This window comes from Leptidea sinapis, chromosome 24, assembly GCF_905404315.1.
Source record: "Leptidea sinapis chromosome 24, ilLepSina1.1, whole genome shotgun sequence".
In the NCBI taxonomy this organism is placed as follows: domain Eukaryota; kingdom Metazoa; phylum Arthropoda; class Insecta; order Lepidoptera; family Pieridae; genus Leptidea; species Leptidea sinapis.
Window position 1 is genome coordinate 5,590,675 of NC_066288.1, and position 22,550 is coordinate 5,613,224.

At 36.2% G+C, this 22,550-nt stretch overlaps 2 protein-coding genes and 2 long non-coding RNA genes across 13 annotated transcripts in view; 1 reads left to right on the forward strand and 3 right to left on the reverse strand.

Moving 5' to 3' along the window:
• Positions 1 to 389, reverse strand: part of LOC126971614 (solute carrier family 22 member 3-like) — a 69,466-nt gene extending 69,077 nt beyond the window's left edge. Inside the window, exon 1 of the mRNA XM_050817969.1 lies at positions 254 to 389. The gene's annotated coding sequence lies outside the window, so the exon portion shown is untranslated. The remainder of the gene's footprint in view (positions 1 to 253) is intronic.
• The window catches only part of LOC126971597 (solute carrier family 22 member 2-like), an 82,624-nt gene that overhangs the window by 13,259 nt on the left and 46,815 nt on the right, over positions 1 to 22,550 (reverse strand). Inside the window, exons 1-2 of one of the 10 annotated variants that reach the window (XM_050817936.1) lie at positions 7,189 to 7,557; positions 6,698 to 6,928 (exon numbers count right to left, since the gene is read on the reverse strand). The exons of 5 other annotated variants lie outside the window; for them this stretch is intronic. Coding sequence is in view for 1 of the 5 variants with exons in the window: in XM_050817927.1 (XP_050673884.1) it covers positions 7,189 to 7,349 (161 nt within the window). In the remaining 4 variants the exon portion in view is untranslated. Of the gene's footprint in view, positions 1 to 1,645; positions 1,664 to 6,541; positions 6,561 to 6,625; positions 6,647 to 6,697; positions 6,929 to 7,188; positions 7,558 to 22,550 lie in introns of those variants that run through there. 4 more of the 10 variants (XM_050817927.1, XM_050817935.1, XM_050817937.1 and 1 more) reach the window with 4 other exon arrangements.
• Positions 9,392 to 11,660, reverse strand: LOC126971721 (uncharacterized). The gene is made up of 2 exons (XR_007730973.1): positions 10,886 to 11,660; positions 9,392 to 9,629 (listed from the first exon to the last, which is right to left on the reverse strand). It is a non-coding gene; the product is annotated as an uncharacterized LOC126971721 (long non-coding RNA).
• LOC126971719 (uncharacterized) lies at positions 11,629 to 14,508 on the forward strand. The gene is made up of 3 exons (XR_007730971.1): positions 11,629 to 12,014; positions 12,178 to 12,793; positions 13,914 to 14,508. It is a non-coding gene; the product is annotated as an uncharacterized LOC126971719 (long non-coding RNA).

Sequence of the window (22,550 nt, forward strand, 5' to 3'; positions counted from 1 at the left end):
AAGGAAAACACTTTGAGGATTGCTATGACATTGGGGTGGAGGAATGGGCGGACGGGCGGGCAGCTGGACTAACTTATGCAAAACATAGCAGCGCTTGGCTGCATTTTAAGCTACTTTTCCGTGCGACTACTTCGATGAGTTTAACAAGTTTGTGCTGTCACAACATGACATTTACATCCATGCATTAACGTGCACTTTTGTTTGTATAAATTCAAACAATCATAATTTTTATGTGTGAAGCATGCATACCTACCTGACCCTCTCATGAAAACAGTAGTTGTGCCAATCGTCAAGTGCAAAACAGGAGACTTGGGCTCGTCTAACAACTATAGGCCTATTTCTCTGGGCACCGTAGTGGGCAAGTTGTTTGAGCGGCTGTTGCGGCCCGAACTACTGCAGAAAGAGTGTATAGATGAGGCACAGTTTGGATTGCGTCCCGGCGTCTCAACAGACTCAGCCATCGTCAGCCTCAAGCACACAGTTGACTATTATATGAGCCGTAACACGTCTGTTTATGCTTGTTTTCTGGATCTGAGCCGCGCTTTTGATCTAGAGAATTATGAAATCCTCTGGAGCAAATTGCGCGCCTCAGGTGTTCCTGAATCAGTGGTAGAGGTGTTGAGATACTGGTACGGGGGACAAACGAATCATGTGAGGTGGGGCGACACGACTTCTGATGCCTATAGGTCAGAATGCGGGGTTCGTCAGGGTGGACTAACCTCTCCGGACCTTTTTAACGTGTACGTTAACGACCTGATAGGCGGGCTGAGGAGCACTGGAGTCGGCTGCCATATCGATGGTGTTTGCTTTAACAACCTGAGCTATGCGGACGATATGGTGCTCCTTAGCCCGTCGATCAAGGGTCTCAGAAAGTTATTGTCAGTCTGTGGGAGTTATGCCAACTCTCACGGACTGAAGTACAATGTCACGAAGACGAAAATGCTTGTTTTCAAAGCGGGAAAGGGTCCGGAGAGAGTTCCCGAAGTGTATTTGAATGGAACAGAGGTTCGGGTTGTTGAGCAGTTCAAATACCTTGGACACATTGTCATTTATGATCGCAAGGACGATCTCGACATGGAGCGGGAAAGGCGGTCATTGTCGGTTCGGTGCAACATGCTCGCGCGCAGATTTGCTAAATGCAGTGATGAAATGAAAGGCACCCTCTTCAGGGCATACTGCCAGTGTTTCTATACCTGCCAGTTATGGTACCGATACAAGAGGGCGTCCTTCAGCACCATAAGGGTGCAATATAATGATGCATATCGCATTCTTATGAAGTTACCGCGGTACTGCAGCGCGTCGGGCATGTTTGCCGAGGCGGGAATGCCCGATTTCTTTGCTGTGGTGGGCCAGGACCTGCGTAGTCCAATGATAGCCGCCCATTGGCTCTCGACACATCGAGAAGCAAATAGAAAATAGCTTTGGACACAAAGCTGTTATCTTTTTGCTTTTATCTGACTGAGATAAATAATTAATGTAAAAAATTTATAATTGTATTGTATACCATTTTATTTGTACGTATACTATTTGTATTGAATTTGTATCCTATTTTATTTATGCGACTCAATATTGTGTATGGGATTTTATGCCTGCAATAAAGAATTATTATTATTATTATAACTTTCATCGACATATTTGTTCTAACCAATAACAGATACATATGCATACGACACAGCACCCAGTGCCCACGTCATCACGCCTTGCATTCGAACTCCCAACCAACGAAAGTACTTATTACAATCTGAAAATGTTTGGAATATTATAATTTATTTAAGAACACAGTTTACTCATTTCCTATACGGAACAAAACTCTCACACATCAGAAATATACTATATTTTTTCTTCAAACCACGCTTGCATGGATCGAACTTTATGACCTGGTACTGAGTATTACGTAAAGTACCATTCTTGGTGTCGACTGTCATTCTTCTTCTCCACTAACGGTTTTGACTCCTTTTTCCTGACAAAAATATGGCTCAGTAACTGCTTGATAGCTAACACCCCATCAAACTTCAAACTGTCACCTCAGTCGGTTAATGCCCACTTTGAACTGTGCTGACTCATAGAGAAGTTTCTATAGATCTTTGAGCATAAACTCCGTTCTGCTTATATATAATTGCTTGCTAATAACTTTATGGTATTTGCTGACTATGATTATGAATTGTTGTTTTGACTTAACGAACCTATTCGTTTTTAAACTATGGGTTAAATAATATTCAGTCTTACAACCTATTTAAACTACTGGTTTAAGTTCCGACTCCTAAGTCATCTTTTACCACACTTTGTGACATGATTCAGTGTGCTTTATTCCCGAAATAATTCATGAGCTCTCGGATCATATGATATACATATGAATTGAAACTCATATGATAATTCTAATAAATTTATCTCAATAGTTTGCGTCTTCCGTTGCAAGCCTTCACAAGCAGTTGTTATAAAAGTATACACTTCTAGATGGATCCATTTGGTGCTCCTCGAGGCTCCCTTCTGGGACCACTTTTATTCTCTATATTTCTTAATGATTTTGTGTTTTTAGCATTTCGCATTCTCAATTGTTAGTCTATGGTGGGGATACAAAAATATTTACGCACTTCCAATCATTCGATGGTTGTCATTTTTTCGGAAAACGAATCTGATTAAATACAATTACAAATTTTAAAATAAAATTCCTAAGGTGTAATTATTGACTTAAAATTGATCTTAGTTATAATTAGTTAGTCAGTGATCTAACTGTTGGGAGAAGATTGCATAAAGCCAGTTTTCATTCTCGCCGACTACTAAGAATTCCAGCTTTACGGCGTGGCAATCGCGGACGACGACTTTTGTGGGCTGAAGAACATACAGAATGGAGAGACATTCGGATTGGATTTCTTCCAGATTCACGAAGATAAAGACTTTGGCGAGCTCCAAGCAGGCATCCACAAGAACAGGTGCATTCCTATCAATGTGGTACAATAAAGGTTTGGTCTGGAATTCGTATGGGCACACGAACCGATCCCATTTGGGTTAGAGGAAACATGACTGCATTTAATTACCGCACTGAGGTAGTGGAACCTGTAATTATCCCGCACAGACTAGATTGGGTTCGGAGTTCCAACTCATGCACGACAATGCCTGCAATTTACTGGCGACATGAATCCTATTGAACATGCATGGGACATGTTACAAAGAAGAGCGGGAACTTTTAGGAACTGTTTTTCCAAACCTGGTAACGGAAGAGCAACTCTTTGTTCATCTGAAAAGAACCTGAGAGAACCCAACAAGATTTGGATAACTTAATATTGAGTATGAACAACAGATACCGAACTCTTATTAATAATATAAAAGTTAGTTAACTTCAGGTATGGAAACAGTGATTATTAAATTTAGAAATAAAACCGTATACCAAATACGGTTTTAGTCTTGTCTGTTTTTTTTTTTTAAGTTTTACCTTACGCGTACAATGAGTCAAAATTTAAGACTATTGTAAACGTAAAAAAACATTCAAAACGACCTGCTAACTGCTGTTTTTTCTATTGTACAATTAAAATACACATAAGAAATTATTTAATGAAAAATAATTAAATGTATATATATCAATGATATTATAGTATTAAAAGAGGTAGATATGTTACTAGCGCGCCGAAAATCAATCTCATAAATTGAGTCAATTGGTTCCTTTGGTCGAAGTCGCTCTCTCGAAACGAAAACGGTACACATGCGTTTGTTGTTGACAGAATTGCTTACAATTTGATATAGGTACAACATTAATTTGCCGTCTTGTGTTATGGGAAGATGCACTGATGATACGAAAGTAAAAAAAATCATAGAATTACATACCACAGTTAAGAAATCATGAATGTATCATTTTCAAACACCGAATGTTGTCTACGTAACCTATCTATACTTTTAAATATCATTGATATTAAAGGATATTTCATACTTAGATAAAGTTGACATGATAATGACACAATAGACACCACTCAATGATAAAAAATAAAACTTGTTTCAATCTTAAGCACCAATCACTACCATTAAAATTAGTAAAAGAATACTCTAAGCTTTGTGGTCTACCTTAACGTGACATTGGCAAACTTGTGGTATACCTTCCACAGGAGCCATAGTAGGAAGAATAGAATAGAATAGATAATTACTCTTATGGATACAAATATATATATATATATATATATATACATTTTTTTTAAATGGACCTACCTTCTTGTGACAAACAGAATATAAGTATAGTAACTTGTCCTCAAACTAATGTAATATTTGCATATTATTAACTTTTGTTATTGAATGGACATGATATAAAATCTATTCACCATAGGACCATTTGTTAAGGACTATTGGAAATCATTGTTTAGATTGATATTCTTAGTAATTTGACCACCAAAGCGAAGTCCATGTTATTATTTATTTAGATTACTATTCTAGCTAAATGATGTTTATATTAAGTTATTGTTTATTTAGATTACTATTCTAGTTAAATGAAGAGTTATGAGTTATTGTTTGTTTAGATTACTATTCCAGCTACCTAAATGATGTTTACATTATATTGAGATATAAGGTCCTCCGCCCGGCCATATAGTCAGTTCCTCTTAGTTCTTCATAGCTCATGGTTCCTCGAGTAGCGCTCGATACGTTCTAATAGCTGAAGTTCCTTCAATAAGTTTTGAGAGTTAGTGTAATAGTTGTGAGAAAGTGCATTTAAATCTTATTTAATAAACTCTTTATTTCGCCGTAACTCTGCTGTTGTCATTTCAAGACCCTTCTGACCACCCGAACATTACACTAAACCCTTGACTGGCTTTGCCATTGCTTGAGACATTCAAATTCAAATAATTTAATTCAAAATAGGATGTGGAATCACTTATTGAAAGTCAAAAAACTACCACGTATTCCAAAATGAATGCCTCAGGCCTGAGAAGAATGGGCACAACAAACTCAGCGGGCTTTTTTTTTTCATCAAAAATATGTTTTACAATTAAAGTAACATTTACAAAGTAACATTGTACAATTAAACTTATTATTGAATAGACTGAGGGTGGTCGCTCCATTCCCAATCTGTGGTATCATTACGAAAGTCATTTATGTTATAGTAACCTTTACCAAACGTTTTTTAACAATTCTTTTGAATAACATAATACTTTTGCTTTGAACATTTTCTGAGATCCTGTTGTAAAAGCATATACATCACCCCACAAAAGACTTGCTAACTCTACTAAGTTGAGTAGTAGGCATTACAAGCCTATGTCTGTTCCTGGTGTTAACATTATGGTTATGACAGTTTCTGGCAAATTCACTTATGTGCCTATGAAGTATGAACATACATTACATTATCAAGAATATATTGAGAAGCAACAGTCAAGATGTTAATTTCTTTGAATTTTGCTCTCAATGATTCCTTAGGGCCTAGGTTATGAATAGCGCGAATAGCCCTCTTCTGCAGCACAAATATTGTATTCATGTCGGCAGCGCTGCCCCACAGCAATATACCATAGGACATAATACTATGGAAGTAACTAAAGTATACAAGTCGCGCCATATCTATGTAAGTTAATTGTCTAATCTTTTTAACCGCGTATGCTGCAGAACTAAGTCTGTTCGCCAGTCCTTCAAAATGGAGGCCCCATTGCAATTTGGAATCCAGAGTAATGCCAAGAAATTTAGCAGATTCCACCGAATTTATCACCTCTCCGTTTAACAAATTGTTTCAAATGAAGTAACTTATGAGAGTTAAAGTAAGTAAGCATTTGGCCTAAAATTATATTTTCAAAAAATTTACTATGGGTCGGCAAAACCGACACAGGATGATAGTTATTCCGGTCAGAAGAGCATATAATATAAATATTGGTGTAATTTTACTATGTTTCAGAAGGTCAGGAAACATGCCATGATTAATACAATTATTAAAGACTATTGCAAGATATGGTGCTATGACATCAATTATTGAACTTATTATTTTAACAGAAATGCCCCATATATCAGCAGTTTTTTTCATGTCTAGAGATTTTAAAGTTTTAATTATTTCTCCAGGGCTAATAAAACTAAAATTGAAACTTTGTTGACATCCTATAACATTTTCCAGAAGCAGTGACTCAGCAACACTGGTGGAGGAGACATGAGTGTTTGTGATAGAAACTGGAATCTCAGAAAAAAAATTCTCAAAAGCAGTAGCAACTTCCTACTGAGATTGAATTATTGTCACCTGATGACCACTGAAGTTAAAGATGAGCTCATATTTTCTGAGCCACTGCTCTGTTAAACATAAAATACTTATATCCTTATGATTTATAAATAACTCCAGTTCAAGTTCTTTACCAAATAATCCATGCATGGTTTGGTGCATCAGGTTTGCAATTTTACAATTATTACTTATTCTAGTACTTGTTATATGACATTGTGTATTTATATTGCTAGAGGAGTCCCCCCTATTGTCTTATTGTTTAATTTTTTGGAAATAATTCCAAATCTTTGCTTAAATTAGTACACTGCTCAATAGTAGCAGTGGTTATTAAATTATTACGCTGCTCAATAGAAGCAGTGCTTATTGACTTACAACTAAACTGCTCAAAAGACCTTCCTTGTACAATTTTATACCTCCTGAAATCCCCTGCCCCACCTCCATGAAATGCCTCTTCACCTTTGTTTTCGCTCCTTTTGTAAATACTTTATGTAAATATATTAAGCAAAATAATATTAAGATATAACTAACACAATAAATGTTTTATATAAGTAATATTATCAGTGTTTGTCCATTATAATCTAACAGCATGTATATTTGTTTCAGGTATAATAAGTAAATAAATCTGTTTTGATTCTGGGCACCGTTCATTACTATAATCACTTGTAAATTCTTTTACACCGATCAAATGACACACTCTTAGCTTGTTGGTCTACTGAAACGTGACATTGGCGAGTTGTGGTGCCCCTTCCACAGAAGCCACTAGAAAGAATAGAATAGAATATTATTAATGTCTATTATCTGTATATTATTACATAATATATTATGATTACATATCAAATAATGAGAATTAGACAATAGGGTTAACAAATTGTTTAAATTGTATCGTATTTTGTTTTCCTGTGGCAAATCAGGCATATACGGCAATGTGTACATTATAAGATTAGTAATTTTTAAGCTATTTAATTCGTTTTCGCTGACCAATTTCAATGCAATTAATGGGTAACACACGAAACACTTACCGATAACCTATGTCCCCAGCAACAAATACATAATTAATCATATTCATTGATACAAAAACTATCGGTAAACATATAAATATATACTGAATAATCTGATATCGGCCAAATTTCTCCAAAATTCTATTGACTACAATCTTTTCATTACTGTCCATTGTAATCATGAGATCGTCTTAAAAGGCGACGGGGTTAAAACTAAGTATCCCTTAGCACGAATTTGGATGTAAAAAATATTGAAGTTGATAGAGCTTTAGTCCACGACTACAATGATACCACACTTATTACAAGGTAATACACCGTTTTCAAGAAAATAACGAAATAAATTCTAACCTAAAACAGATAAATAACGTAAATAAACACTACTGACATCGCGGCGGGAGGCTAGAAACTGTCATGAAATGATTTTCGTTTCTTCGTAAAATATTTGGCAAGGCAAAGGGTTTAAACACATACAGCCATAAATTGTATGAAAAACAGTGAAATGAAATGTAAAAAATAGTCAATGACAGATTAGACGGCTTCATCAATAATTATTTTTAGATAAAAGGAAAACATTTATGAAAGGGTTTATTGTTCATGTTCATCAATCCCCAAACATCTATCGCCGCTGCCGCGGCACGCTACGCTCGGCTCGTGCGTTGTTTTAACTGTTCTAACATAACCTTACCTAACCAGTTTTAATGAATTGTAGTTGATAGAGCTTTGGTCCACGATTATAGTGCTACCACTCTTATTACAACGTAATACACAGTTTTCAAGAAAAACCAAACTAAAAGTCTACCCTCCCCCCTCCCTAATTTGTTAATGGGGGGAAACGCCTACTTTTTGGTTCTGGCACTCGCCGGCCGCTGCCACGGCACGCTAAGCTTGGCTCGTGCGTTGTTTTAACTGTTCTAACATAACCTAACCAATTTTAATGAAATGTAGTTGCTAGAGCTTTGGTCCACGATTATAGTGCTACCACTCTTATTACAACGTAATACACAGTTTTTAAGAAAAACTAAAATAAAAGTCGACCTTCCCCCCTCTAATTTGTTAATGGGGGGAAACGCCTACAATTTGGTTCAACGTAATACACAGTTTTCAAGAAAATACATTTCATTTCACTGTTTTTCATACAATTTATGGCTGTATGAGCTTAAACCCTTTGCCTGTCCAAATATTTAACAAAGAAACCAAAATCATTTCATGACAGTTTCTACTTTCTAGCCTCCCGCCGCGATGTCAGTAGTGTTTATTTACGTGATTTATCTGTTTTAGGTTAGAATTTTTTTCGTTATTTTCTTGAAAACGGTGCATTACCTTGTAATAAGAGTGGTATCATTGTAATCGTGGACTAAAGCTCTATCAACTACAATATTTTTTACCTCCTAATTCGTGCTAAGAGATACTAAGTCCAACCCAATTTTTTCTCTATGGTTATATTATGACTAGCTGACCCGGCAAACGTTGTTTTGCCATATAAAGTATAATTCACGCGATAGTTTTATAAGTAATAAAATATTGCCTATATTATAGCCTGTACATCATTTTGTTCTATTGTCAATAGTTTTTGCAGCGCACGCAAAAATAGGTTTTCGATTTTACACCTTGTGTTACAAAATAGCAATTTTATTACGGATCCCTAATTTTGAAAAAAAAACATAGCCTATAGCCTTCCTCGATAAATGGACTACCCAACACTGAAAGAATCATTCAAATCGGACCAGTAGTACCAGAGATTAGCGCGTTCAAACAAACAAACACTGCAGCTTTATATATTAGTATAGATAGCATTGTTTAATTTGCTCTTCCTACTGATAGTAAGATTATAGGTTTATCATTATTTCTTAAACATAGACTCGACATGGAACGTATTAATACATTTGCGTATTTAGCACAGACTAATATGATGCTTATGCCGACATATATCAGACAGGGCACTCTCATAGAGTAATATTAGCCTTGATAAAATCTCACATATCATAAATAACAGCTAGTTTTTTTTAAATTTAAACACGGGGTTATTGGCCAAGGCGTGGTAGTTATACAGCCTGCAATATTTTTTCCTGCTTGGGTACATAGGTACTCCTAGCCATTTTAGAATAATTTAATTCTTTTGCAAATTTGAAATGACATCAAAAGTAATTCTAAAGAAATAAATTTTGAGGAAATTAATACCAATTAATAATACTAAATAGAAGGGAAAGGTTTAGAAAAAAACATATCATGTTATCTTATTTTATTTTTCATTTTCGTTTTAAACTTATTGTAAGCCTGTTTAATCTGCATTCATAAAAATTTCTCTTGTGAAAATGCACTTTTAGCTCTTAAATCAAAGTTAAGCTGGTTTCGTGATTTGGTAAATTCACGATAAAGACTTGCACAATGAGGTGAAAGTTTCATTTTCTTTAAAATGACATGTGGTCTTCTCTTCCTTGATGGAGTGTGATGCACAGCATCTTCTGAAGAATAAAATATGTTTTTAATTTCAAATTCATGTAGATCATCAACACTTACTTATGAGGTGCCTCTAACAGATGAGAACAATTCAGGTCTTAATTTCAAAAGACAAAATTTTAAGTTTCATACTTAAAGATATGTTCTTTAAATAAACGTTAATACGAACAATATATATTCATTCAATACAATTTTACCAACCTATAGGCATTTCTCTAAAATAATTTCTAATCTGATGTACATGTTATGTTTTCTGGTTGCAATGATGATATTACATCTGTCATGAAAGCATATTGCAGTACTAACAAGGAAACATTAAATTTAAATAAACTTTACAGACTACAGTGTCTTTCTCACACCATGGACCACAGACGAATTTCTTTCGTTCATTCTTTCATAAGCGATTCAAACATCATACAGTTATACTTCATGGTACAAATGTTAGCAATTCAGTTTTGGTACCTAAACTAAACAGCATCAGAAATGAATCGCTAATTAAAAATTGAAGGTGAAAGACCTTCATGTCACAATACAGACATATCTCATAGATTGCTGTCAGGCAAATTAAAATGACAGACAATGGCTTCATATGTTGTATTTTATAGAAAACTAGCTGACCCGACCGACGTTGTTCTGTTCATAATAAAGAAAACTCTTGCGGATAGAATTTTGGAAAATCCGTTCTTAGCTGACGTCTACTCGGTGAAAAGAATATTCCTACCAAATTTCAAGTCTTTAGCTCTAGTGGTTCCAGAGATATCATGATGAGTGGAAATACGTGGAAATCTCTTATATATATATAGATTGAACTTCGGAAATGGATTGTCTTGATTCATACCACAAACTTTCAAGGATTGGCCTTAAGATTTGAATGGTCAGGGCGAATGCGAGAAGGATCGGAAATTAAAGATTTGCGGGCTAACTCGTGATGCAAAATGTTCATTAAGTAGTTGCTGCAGATCTGAAGAATGATGAATGCTATTATCATTGCTGCATTGATCTCTTGACATCGATCAAGTTATTTGTCCATGTTGCCCATGAAGTATAATTGTAAAAATTTAAGCTGTGCATCTTCGAGAGGTTGCAGAGATCCAATATGATGGTGAATCTGTCCTTATATCTACAATATCAAAAGTAAAACCCGTATTACTGATTTATAAACACTTTTTTTAGAATTAGCATACACAATACATAGGAATAAGTATAGTACGTATGTTATTCTTTTACTGTATTGTGTGTAAGTATGTAAATAAATAAATACCTTGAATGTCGAATTAAATCCTCGTTCTTAGATGTCTGCCCCAAATGAGGTCATTTGGAAACAAACATTGTATTTTTGAGTGTTTTCTAGAACATGGTAGCACAATTCTTGTGTTTTTCCGCAGAATACTCGCAAACAACGTCCATCGGCCCAATGCGAAAGCTAGTATGCAAGCAGTACTACAGTACAGTATAAGTACTGCAATCGTATCGAAACTGCTCGATTCAAATCAGTACTTCATAAACTTCTTCTTGTGCGTCGAAAATTACCTATAAGTTGTTGATCTCTGAAGTTTTACTTGACGATTTCGTATTGCCAGCTGATCCGTTTTACGGGCTGCTACGCTTTGCTCTTGTGATTCATAGCACGAAGACGATCCATACTAACGCGGTTCTTTTCACCTGCAATTTCTTGTTCTTCTTCAGTCCTTTCATTCGCAATATTTCGAATCATAGTTGCATTACGTCTTTGTCGTCTTGGTCGTGACATTGTTAATGATAATATCGGCACAATAAGCTAATAGAAACTCGAAACAAACACACCAACCGGTCAACTTGAATAACATGACGTGCACTGTCAGTTGTATTTTAAACCTCATGTAGCGTGAAACTAACAAAAAACTTTCTATTCTATTTTTCCTACTGTGGCTTCTGTGGCAGACACACCACAGATTTGCCAGTATCACGTTAAAGTAGACTACCAAGCTATGAGTATGTGTCTCCAAGTTTAACGGTAATGATCGGTGTTAAGATTACATAAACTTTTATTTTATTATAATATCTGAAACAAATAATATACATGCTATTACACTATAAGGGACATACACAGATAGAACTACTTAAATTATTGATTAATATAAGTACTTAATGATATTTACAACTTAATCTTATTTATTTTAATATATTTACACAAATATTTACAAAAGGAGTGTAAACTAGGGAGAGAAGACATTTAATGGACGTTGGACGGGGGACTTCAGCGGGTATATAATTGTACAGTGAAGATTGCATTAAGGGACAACTGAAGAACAAATGATCCATGTTTCCCTCATCAAGGCCACAATCACATAGGGAATGATCTCTTATTCTAAGTTTAGCTAGAAAAACTGGAGTGCAGGCGTGGTTTAAACGTAAGCGGCATATAGTCGAGATTATTGTTTTACTATGTATCCTACATTTTGAGAACCAAGGTTTTTGAGGAATTTCTGGTTGGAGTTCTCCATAAAATTTTCCTTTTGAAGTTTTAGAAACTTGCCAAATGTTTGACCAACTCTCATACATCTTGGGTTTCAGGGTAGAGCACAAGTCATGAGTGAATATTTCAGAATACTGAAAGGAACCTGAATGAGCAGCTGATCTAACACAGGCATCTGCATTTTCATTACCAGAGATGCCCATGTGACCTGGAATCCATGCTAAAACAATGTTAATTTTGAGTTCATAGCACTCTTTCAAAGTTTCTCTTATTTTGAGAATAATGGGAAACTGACTTTTTGACTTAAACAGATTTGAGAGAATTGATTGGAGGCAACTTTTAGAGTCTGAAAGGATAATAGAATTGTTCATGTTGTGAGACTTAACAAATAGAATAGCTTCGAGTATGGCGATTGATTCCCCTGTAAACACAGAAGTGGTAGGTGGGCAGCTATAACTCAGTATAATTCTTGTTGAGGGAATCCATACTGCAGCCCCAACCGGACTCATGTCTGTTTTTGAAGCATCCGTGTAGATTTTATACCAATGTCGAAAATCTGAGTCCATTATATGAGAAAAAGTTTTATTTGCTTCTATAGAAAACTTATCAACACCTAAGTCTAAAATTACTGAGGGTTAGAGCATTGAAAGGCATAGAAAATAAAGGCAATTTAGAATATTGAAAGAGAGGGTTAGAGAGCTGAGAAAATAAAAGGTAACTATTTATAAGGCAAGGTCTTTTGTCTTCAGGTACAATATTATTATCATTGTATAAAACAGCTAATTGTTCTAATTTTTGGAGTAAGGGATGAGCTCGGCAGCCAGCTAGTTTAAAGAAAAATTTATTGGCAAGGAATTGTCTACGTAGTGAGAGGGGAGGATCCACACATTCTACTTGCATTGCATTAATAGGGCTGGATTTCATAGCTCCCAATACTATGTTTAAACATTTAGCCTGAATTCTGTCCAATTTATTCAGACCTGCTTTGTTTCTTGGGATTAAAAAAATTGTGCCATAATTTAAATGTGTTAAGTTTTTAGAAGAGTTAAGGGGTGAGCTCCCCACCAGACACTAGACAATGAACGAAGAATATTAATATTTTTCTCATATTTCTGTGACACATAATCAAAATGCTTGATACCTGATAATTTGTGATCTAACCAAATACCTAGAAACTTAACATTATGAACAACTGGTAGTCCAAAATTATAGATTTTAATTTTAATAGGAGGAAGAATTCTTTTATTTGTGAACAAAACTACTTTGCTTTTAGATGTTGATAGAGATAGTCCATGTTGCATTAAGTATTCAGCAAGATGATCAAGGGCGTTATTTAAATGTTTAGATGAATCTTGTATAGACTTGACAGAAGAATACAGGACAATGTCATCTGCATATTGCAATATCTGACAGAAAGGTGTTACGGTACTATTGAGGTCGTAGGTATACAGATTATATAGAAGGGGACTAAGGACTGAGCTTTGAGGTAAACCTTTCCAAACTGACTTAGGAGGGAGGTAAGAGGATGGACCTTTAATAGTGATGGTTCTCTCCATCAACATGTTACATATGAAACGAGATAACTTCACAGGGATACTCAGCTGGTTGAGTTTACTCCTGAGTAGAGGAAGTGAAACGTTATCATATGCAGATTCTATGTCAAGGAAAACGCCCAAGAGATGTTCTTTTCTGAGGAGTGCTATTCTAATGTCAGTTGTAAGGATACCTAGGCTATCTAGGGAACTCTTGCCCTTTCTGAATCCATACTGGGAGTTGGAAAGGAGATTATTGTTTTCAACAAACCACTCAAGTCTGTGTTTAATCATGATTTCAGAAACTTTTGCAAGAGCAGAAGAGAGGGCAATTGGCCTATAGCTGGTGGCTTCAGATGGATTCTGACCAGGTTTAAGTAATGGAATGATTATCTGATTTTTCCAAGGTGGAGGGATGGAGCCAAGATCAAAAAGGTTATTGATTATGCCAAGATAATATTCCTTGGATGAAGTTGATGAATTTTTAATGAAAGAATAGGGGATTCCATCTGCCCCAAGGGCAGAGTCAACTAGGCCATCCAGAGCAAGAAGAAGTTCAGAGAATGAGAAGGGAGACTCTAAACTGTGAGTTGAGGCAAGAGGGATGGGGGGGAATGGGAAATAGTCAATATTTGGGACTGAAGGGGAGGACATCCTATCTGAAAAGGAATGGAATGGAAGGAATGGAATCAAGCCATACAGAAGAATCCTCATTCAAATAATACATTTGATCACAAAATGAGCCTCTAAATTTTTTAATTTGCTCCCAGACATTTGAGGATGGAGTGCTAGATTTTAAATTCTGGCAAAAATTAATCCAACCTTCTTTTTTCTAAATAAATGGGCAGCCTTGGCCGCCACTTTTTTATAATAAATAAAGTTGGTCACAGAGACGTTTCTAATGTATTTTTTTTCTGCTAATTTCCTTTCTTTAGCTGCAGCAGTGCACTCAGAGTCCCACCAAGGAGTTGAAATCTTATTTAAACCAGGTTTTTTTAAAGGGAAGTTGTTGTCATCACAAGTAATCATAGCATTTGCTTATTTATTATAATTATCTACTGCATTAAAATGGTTAGTGACTGGAAACTCATCATTTTTTTTATCTAGATACGAAGAATATTTTAGCCAATTTGCATCAAGTAATCTATATTTAAGAGATGAAGAAAAATTTTGGGGTGGAATTACTTTGTCAGGGATAGAGATAATGATAGGAAAATGGTCACTACCATGGGAATTATGTAAGATGTTCCAAGAAAGGAGAGGAGCCAGACACGGAGAACATAAGGTGAGATCAACCGCACTTTTGGGATTCTGAGAAGGTGAAACCCTGCGGGTCGGAGAGCCATCATTGATAATGCAGAGATTGATCTCATCCATCCAACAGAGAAAGGGCAAAATAGTCAGTGTGACTAGAACCCCATGAAGGATGATCAGCATTAAAGTCTCCCATTATAATAATAGGAGGGGGAATAGAAGATAGCAAAAGAGGAATATCTACAATCATAGTTGACTGGGGATGAGGCACATATATTGATACCAAGGAGATGTTCATTACCTTTGCTGCAACAATATTCATACCAGGATAGGGATTAGGAAGGATAATTGGGGAAAAGGGAAGGGTGTGTCTTATAAATAAGGCGCAGCCCGCACCAACACTTTCTGCTCTATCATCCCTAAGGCACATATAGCCGGGGACCCTGAAGTGAGCTCCAGGGACCAGCCACTCTCAGAGATAGCGATGGCAGAAGGAAGATACTTATTAATAAGGTGTATAAGGCTGGGTTTCATAGGACAATACAGTTCTATTGAAGAATGGACACTGGGGCCATGACCTTTACCAATAGATAAGATTTGTGATAGTTGATTTGCAATGTTGGACGGTAGGCTAATATTGTTCTTAGTTATCAAAGAGAGTAAGATTGACAGGCGGACCTCCAAGAGGTTATCATCCTGTGATGATGAAGAAGAAGTTACAAGGTGGTTTAGGGCAGAGCCATTCGGGAAGGCTGAAGGTACATCAGCAATGATAGCTTGGTGAGCAGCTCGATCATAAGGTTTACTTAATAGGGGTTTGGAAGTAACTTTACCTTCCTAACCTAACCTAACCGAGCAAATTGTGCTTCTAACGCAGCGGCTGGAGAAAGCCGATGTTGGGGGACAGATGGCGGAGTTGCGAAACGAGCTGGAGGCACTCCGCCGTGTAGTCGAATTCGACGTTATTGCCGAGATGGGGAAAATCAAGCTCCCCCCTCCATCCGCTGCGAAACTGGGCCCCCTTCTCGAAGAGCTGAAGGGAATGCACAAAGACGCTGTGAAGATGCTGAATGAGGTGCGCGACCTAGCAGCCAAAACATCCAAGCTCCTAGAGGAGCCCGCAAGGACTCAGGCGTTGCCTTCCTACGCGGCGATGGCTGCAAAGGCACCGGTCAAGTCCGGCAACTCGATTGTGGTGACCAGCGAGTCACCAGAAGACTCGAGTGACAATGTGGTCTCCAAGATCAGGAAGGCCGTTGACCCAACAAGGACCGGTGCCAAAGTGGACAGCGTACTGTTAGACGGAATATTAAAAACGAACTTTTAAAAAAGAAATTTATTTAGAACTAGAAAATATAATTGAAATGTATGAGTGGCTCAGGATTCGGAAGGAGACTGACTGCCTTTATATTTAATTAAGTGACGCCTTGGTCTTAAAGTGCTGACGCTAATGTTATGTCTGCATTAAAGCATACATATGTGCATATATAACAACCCCCCCTTTAAGAGGAAACTTATCGGAAATAATAAAGATAAGTTTTCAGAATATTTTAACCAACTCTAAGTTGCGGTGGAGGTGGTGATGATTGAAACTCAATATCTATTTCTTCAGAATCCTTAGCCTTTACAAAATATTTTGAAAGTAGGATACATAATTTCTTACATATAAAAACTACGATTAAACATACAACTAGAAATAGTGAAATTATACTTATAACAGAATTATTTGAATTATCACTAAAGGTATCAACAGGATTTGCAATATATAGGTCATCATTGATATCTTTTATGTTAAATTTAAGATCTTTTAACTGATGTAGGTTAATATTACTAATTTCAGAAAAGTTAATTTTGGACATATTGAAGCGGCTAAGATTACAACATTTATCAGATATTATATTATAAGTAGGTTTTATGAGTGGAATATTAATTTCTGGATTGGATACCTTATTAAATTTAATATTCTTAAAATAAGCTGTACAATTATATGGAATGGTAAGTTTTCCTGTTCCTGAAATGGTTGTTTCAAATAATACATCCTGATTACATTCTATTGTTATTTTATTTAAATTTGATTCTACAAATATCCAATCAGCATTATTGAGTTTATGCCAAATATCTATATCACCATGTATAAATTTAGTTTGGCAGGTATTTGGAATACTGGATACAGCTTTTGTCATAATTTCTATTTCACAAGACGGATTACCAGGAACAGAGAATATGTTAGTTATTTGACATATGTGTACTTTGGGAGAAATAACTTTACACTCATTAAAATCCTTTAAATATGTAAATGTAGACTTATCAGTATTTATTGCCAGATATCGTTCTGTAGGTATAATGCAAACATATGAATAAGATGAATTAACTTCATGCGGAATAGGTAATGGAACAGTATCATAAACATTATAATCTAAGGCATTAACTAATGGAATCTTAACAATAAAAATCAGTTTACCATTATAATAATATGAAATTAAATCTGCTACATTTATCAAAACATGAATATTACTTAAATCTAAATTAATAGGTAAGTCCCTATACTTAGGTATATTTTTATAGACATTTAATAAATCGTTATATAATTGCTTGGGTGTTAAGACAGATGGATGTAAAGTATTGCTTTTTATGAATAAAATAGAATTCAATAAGTCTTCAATTTTAAACGCAAGAGTAAACAAATGTGATTGAAGACAATTTAAAATGTTTATTAGTTTTAATTTGAAACTATCTATAGTAACTAAATTCGATATATTTCTCACATTTGTAGATAAATTATTAATGGCATCATTGAGTTTAAATTGATTCTCCAATATTTCATTGACAGATTGGTTAATATTAGAAATAGCAGATTTCGAAACTAGAATAGTTTTCTTTATCGAATTCTCTAACCGTTTATCATTATCATACAATGTTTCTATTGCTCTATTGTAATTTATCGCATCGTCTTCATCAAGGGTGCCAAATATATGCTTAAAAACTACACCGACGCCAGAGAACCATGCAGATCTTTTGGGTCTCTCGCTAGAGATGATATGAGATATGGAATTATAGTCACGAAGTATATCATTATAGAGTGAATCCAAGGGTTGCATTATATTTTGACAGACGGAAATATCTATCTCTATACTTTCCTGACACTGTAATTTAACAATGTTTAAAACATCCTGGGTGTACTTAATATTTTGATCAAAAGAAGTAACATCTATCGGAATAACTATATGAAGATAATCGTCTATGAGCTTCAGAGTGCCCACTGCGTCGAAGAGCAAGCCAGGACCTTCCTTGATGTATTTAATATACTCATTCTCGCTAGCGGCTATGGCGCAGTATGTATTAACCATTCTGTAATGACAAAACTAAACTAAACTATCATGCTTATGTAAATAAACCTATAACTTTGTATATGATAAAAATATAATATAGTAAAATATAGCTGTATAAAATGAAATAAGTATTAATAAACTTAACTTAATAATTAATAAAAGAAGAATTAGTTACGTATCCGCGTTGTATGCAGGTTTTACTTCATCATAATGATGTTTTACATATCTTCGGTTTATAAGAAGAGATAAGGTGTTATTGCCATGTATTTTGACGATCTTATATGGACCTTTCCATATAGGAGATAGCGCCTTCCGAAGTCTTACATGATTTTTAATATAGACATATTCACCGACTTTATACTGTACTGGACGAGTATGTTTATCATAATAATGTTTTGACTTTTCTTTTGAAGAGTTAATATTTTGTATGGCCTTTTCTCTAGACAGTTTAAGGCGATGGTGAAGCATCTTAATATATTCTGGGTATGTGACGTCAGATCGTAAATCAAAAACGGAATCGGGAATGTAGGGCTTGTGCCCGAAAATAAGTTCAAAAGGCGTAAATTGGGTAGTTGTATGGACGGTGCTATTATATGTCAGCATGGCAGTAAATACATATTTATGCCAATTAGTTTGGTTTTCGTTAATATAAGATTTTAAATATTCTTTTAAAGTGGAATGACTTCTCTCCAGAGCACCTTGCGTCTGAGGGTGATAGGGAGATGACCAAATCTGCTTGATTTTTAAAAATTCACAAGTTTTCTTAAAAAGTTCGGCTGTAAAGTTTGTTCCTTGATCTGTTAAAATTGACTTAGGTATTCCAAATAAAGATATGAAATGAACGAGACATTCACATGATTCTTCAGCCGTAGCATTAGATATTGGGTAAGCTATAGAAAATTTTGTCAAGTCATCTTGTAAAGTAAGAATATATTTTAATTTATAAATTCCAGCTTCAGGCAAAGGTCCCACGATATCGAGACTTATTCTATCGAAAGGTCTAGAAGATGTTGTTGTGATTTGCATAGGTGATTTATTTATTTTTCTTAAGGCTTTATTGGTTTGGCAAAACTTGCAATTTTTTACATAGTTTTCTATGTCTGATCTCATATTTTTCCAAAAATAACGTTCTTTTACGCGATTAAACATTCTGTTTGACCCTAAATGGCCCGCTATTGGTATATCGTGGTTCTCCTTCAAGATTTTTGTAATTTCTGTAGGCACGGGATATATTATACTATTGTGATGGATATTAACTGTTATATTTGTACCATCAAAAAGATACATGAGCATACTATATATTTTTACAAATGAATGTTGTTCAAATGAATTCCTAAAGTCGGAAATAGCTATCTCATTGATTGTGCCGGTAAGTAGAATACTGTCTCTAGCAGATTTTAATGCTTTAAATATATCAGGGTAGGTACAAGTATCAAAGAAATAAACTTTAGTAAATAGGAAATAGTAAATTTTACCATTGATTTCAGATATTTTAAACGAATGCAGTTCACGTTCTCCTTCTACAACATTGACATTCTCTGAGGCAGAGATTAAGTCAGAAAGGTAAGGATTCGACTCATCAAAATCTATTGATACTGGAAGAAGAATTACATTTGCAGAACTCTTAAGAAGGCTCTCGTTGTGCTCTTTTATATATGTATTAAAAATCTTGTTTTTATCTTTAATAGATTTTAAATAATTGGAATAATCTTCACTAATATTTGTTTGATTTTCAGCTATCCGGCTAGTGACGCTAGTTGATGGACTAGTGGATACAGGTAAGTTTTCAGGTAAAGATTGAAGGAGATCGGTGTCATTAGGAATATGTGAAGGTAAGTTTTCAGGATTTTGGTTACTAGTAGAAGGTTGTGGATCAGAATAAGTTTCATGAGGTGAAATGTCTGACGTAAAGAATGGAATCGCAGAGGGCGATAAATTTAAAGGACTCAAATTAGCTGGGTCAAAATCTGTTGATAATAGATCTTCAAGGTTTTGATCTGGCAAACTAGGGATAGATAGATGGGGTGAATTTGGTCTTTGATCTCTGACTTCATCTTCAGTATTATCTGTTGGATCTTTAGAAATTAATGGATTTATTGGGTATCGTGACAATGCATCTGCGTTAGTGTTTATTTTACCCTTTTTATATTCAATCTCGTAGTCAAATTCCTTAATAGAGCAAGCTAATTCCGCTTTGCCCTCAAGTTGAGAAAGTATGAATTTAAATAAAATCGATTTCTGAGAATCCGGTGCTAGTCCAATAGCATTATTGCAATTATTAATAAAAGAATTTAATTTTTCGCGTGTCCCATCAAAAGGACTAATGAATTTGAATAAAGTGCTAATTTGTAACTCATTTTTTTCATGTTTAATTTGAGATTCTTTAACCGACATGTTTAATTAAATAAAATATTCACTTATAAAATTTAAAATGTACTACGGTGTGATAGATGGCCACCCAGATTGTTTATAAATTCGATGCGATAAGCTACTCGACAAAATGTTCTCGGAACCTAAGATGATGTAATTAAATTAGAATGTAGATGACAATAACGCTCTTTAGTATAATATTTATGCAATAACTTTGGATAAAGTATTGTTAGACCTCACACCTTGCACTTTCACTGTAGTTTTAGAAATATGTCTATTTAATATCTCAGTTATTATGGGTTTTGCACTTTCACACTTGAAATATTTAAAATTTGAAGACTTACAGGACCACGGCGATATTCACGGCGAATTCAAATCGAGTCATAATTGGCTCAATTTATGGTAAATTGTTAGGTACCAGAGGACTCGGCGTTGATGAAGAGAAGAAGATTCAGCGATGTTGGAGAGTACCACGTAGATAGTTATTTCTTTCCGGTATAGCAGGTCGAAGCTTGTTAGCAGTTCACAACCATTGGATTCAGGCGGTCACTAAGATCTGTATAGTACTCTGGATTAGTACTATTTTGTTAACCACTTATTAAAACCAACCAACACAGATATTATTTTCACTTTTACACTTTTTGGTATCACTATAACTTTTCACTTGAGGCGTTTACCGCGGATTTATAAAATTTTAAATCCCACCGCTGCCACCATTTGTTAGACGGAATATTAAAAACGAACTTTTAAAAAAGAAATTTATTTAGAACTAGAAAATATAATTGAAATGTATGAGTGGCTCAGGATTCGGAAGGAGACTGACTGCCTTTATATTTAATTAAGTGACGCCTTGGTCTTAAAGTGCTGACGCTAATGTTATGTCTGCATTAAAGCATACATATGTGCATATATAACAGTACGCATGGTCCGAAATAGGAAGGTGGTGCTGACATGCGGCACTAAGGGTGAGGTGGAGGCCGTCAAGACGCGGCTCGGGGCTAGTTCGGGCCTCAAAGTCCAGGAGGCAAGAGGAAAAAACCCGATGATTATCATCAGGGACGTCCTCTCTTGCCTCAAGGACGAGGAGGTCATTGCGGCCTTACGAGCTCAGAACAAAGAGCTCTTCGCCGGCCTCCATAAATACCACCAAACGGTGGAGGCATGCTTCCGCCGAAGATGCCGCAACCCGCACCTCACACATCTTATCTTGCGGGTGGCCCCTCCGCTATGGCGCCTCATGGTTGACGGGGGATCTGTCCACCTTGATCTTAAGCGATCAAGGGTGGAGGACTTCTCACCGTTGATCCAGTGCTCAAAGTGTCTAGCCTTTGGGCACGGGCGGCGCCACTGCAAAGAGTCTTCGGACCTCTGCAGCCACTGCGGGGGGCCACACGTGAGAAGTGAGTGCCCCGATTATGTCACGGGAGAGCCGCCCAGCTGTGTCAACTGTCGACACGCTAAGCTGGATAAGACCGACCACGGTGCGTTTGGTAGTGACTGTTCGGTGAGGCGGAAATGGGATGCCATTGCCCGCCTTGGCGTGAGTTACTGCTAAGGGCACCGCAGTCGCGAATCTAGGAGGTCGTGGGCCCGGGGATGTTGCTTCAAGGCACATGATACAGGTAAACCTGCAGCGGAAGCGACTGGCAACCGACGAGCTGATGGCGGAAGCTGTCAGTCAGAAGGTGAGCCTGGCACTGCTGCAGGAACCCTACACAGGTAATCAAGGTGCCTTGAAGCGGTATCCAGGGGTCCGCGTCTTTCAGATGGACCAGGGGATTAGTAAGACCAATCCCGCAAAGGCCGCAATAGCGGTCTTTGATAAAGACCTCCAGGTTAGGTGTGACCCGAGCCTCCAGTCGGAGAACATAGTGGCAATCACCATCGAGTTCTCCGACTCGACACTTGGAATAGTGTCCGCTTACCTGGAAGGGGACAAACCCCTGGATCCATACCTGGAACGTCTGTCCAGCGTCCGATCCAAGT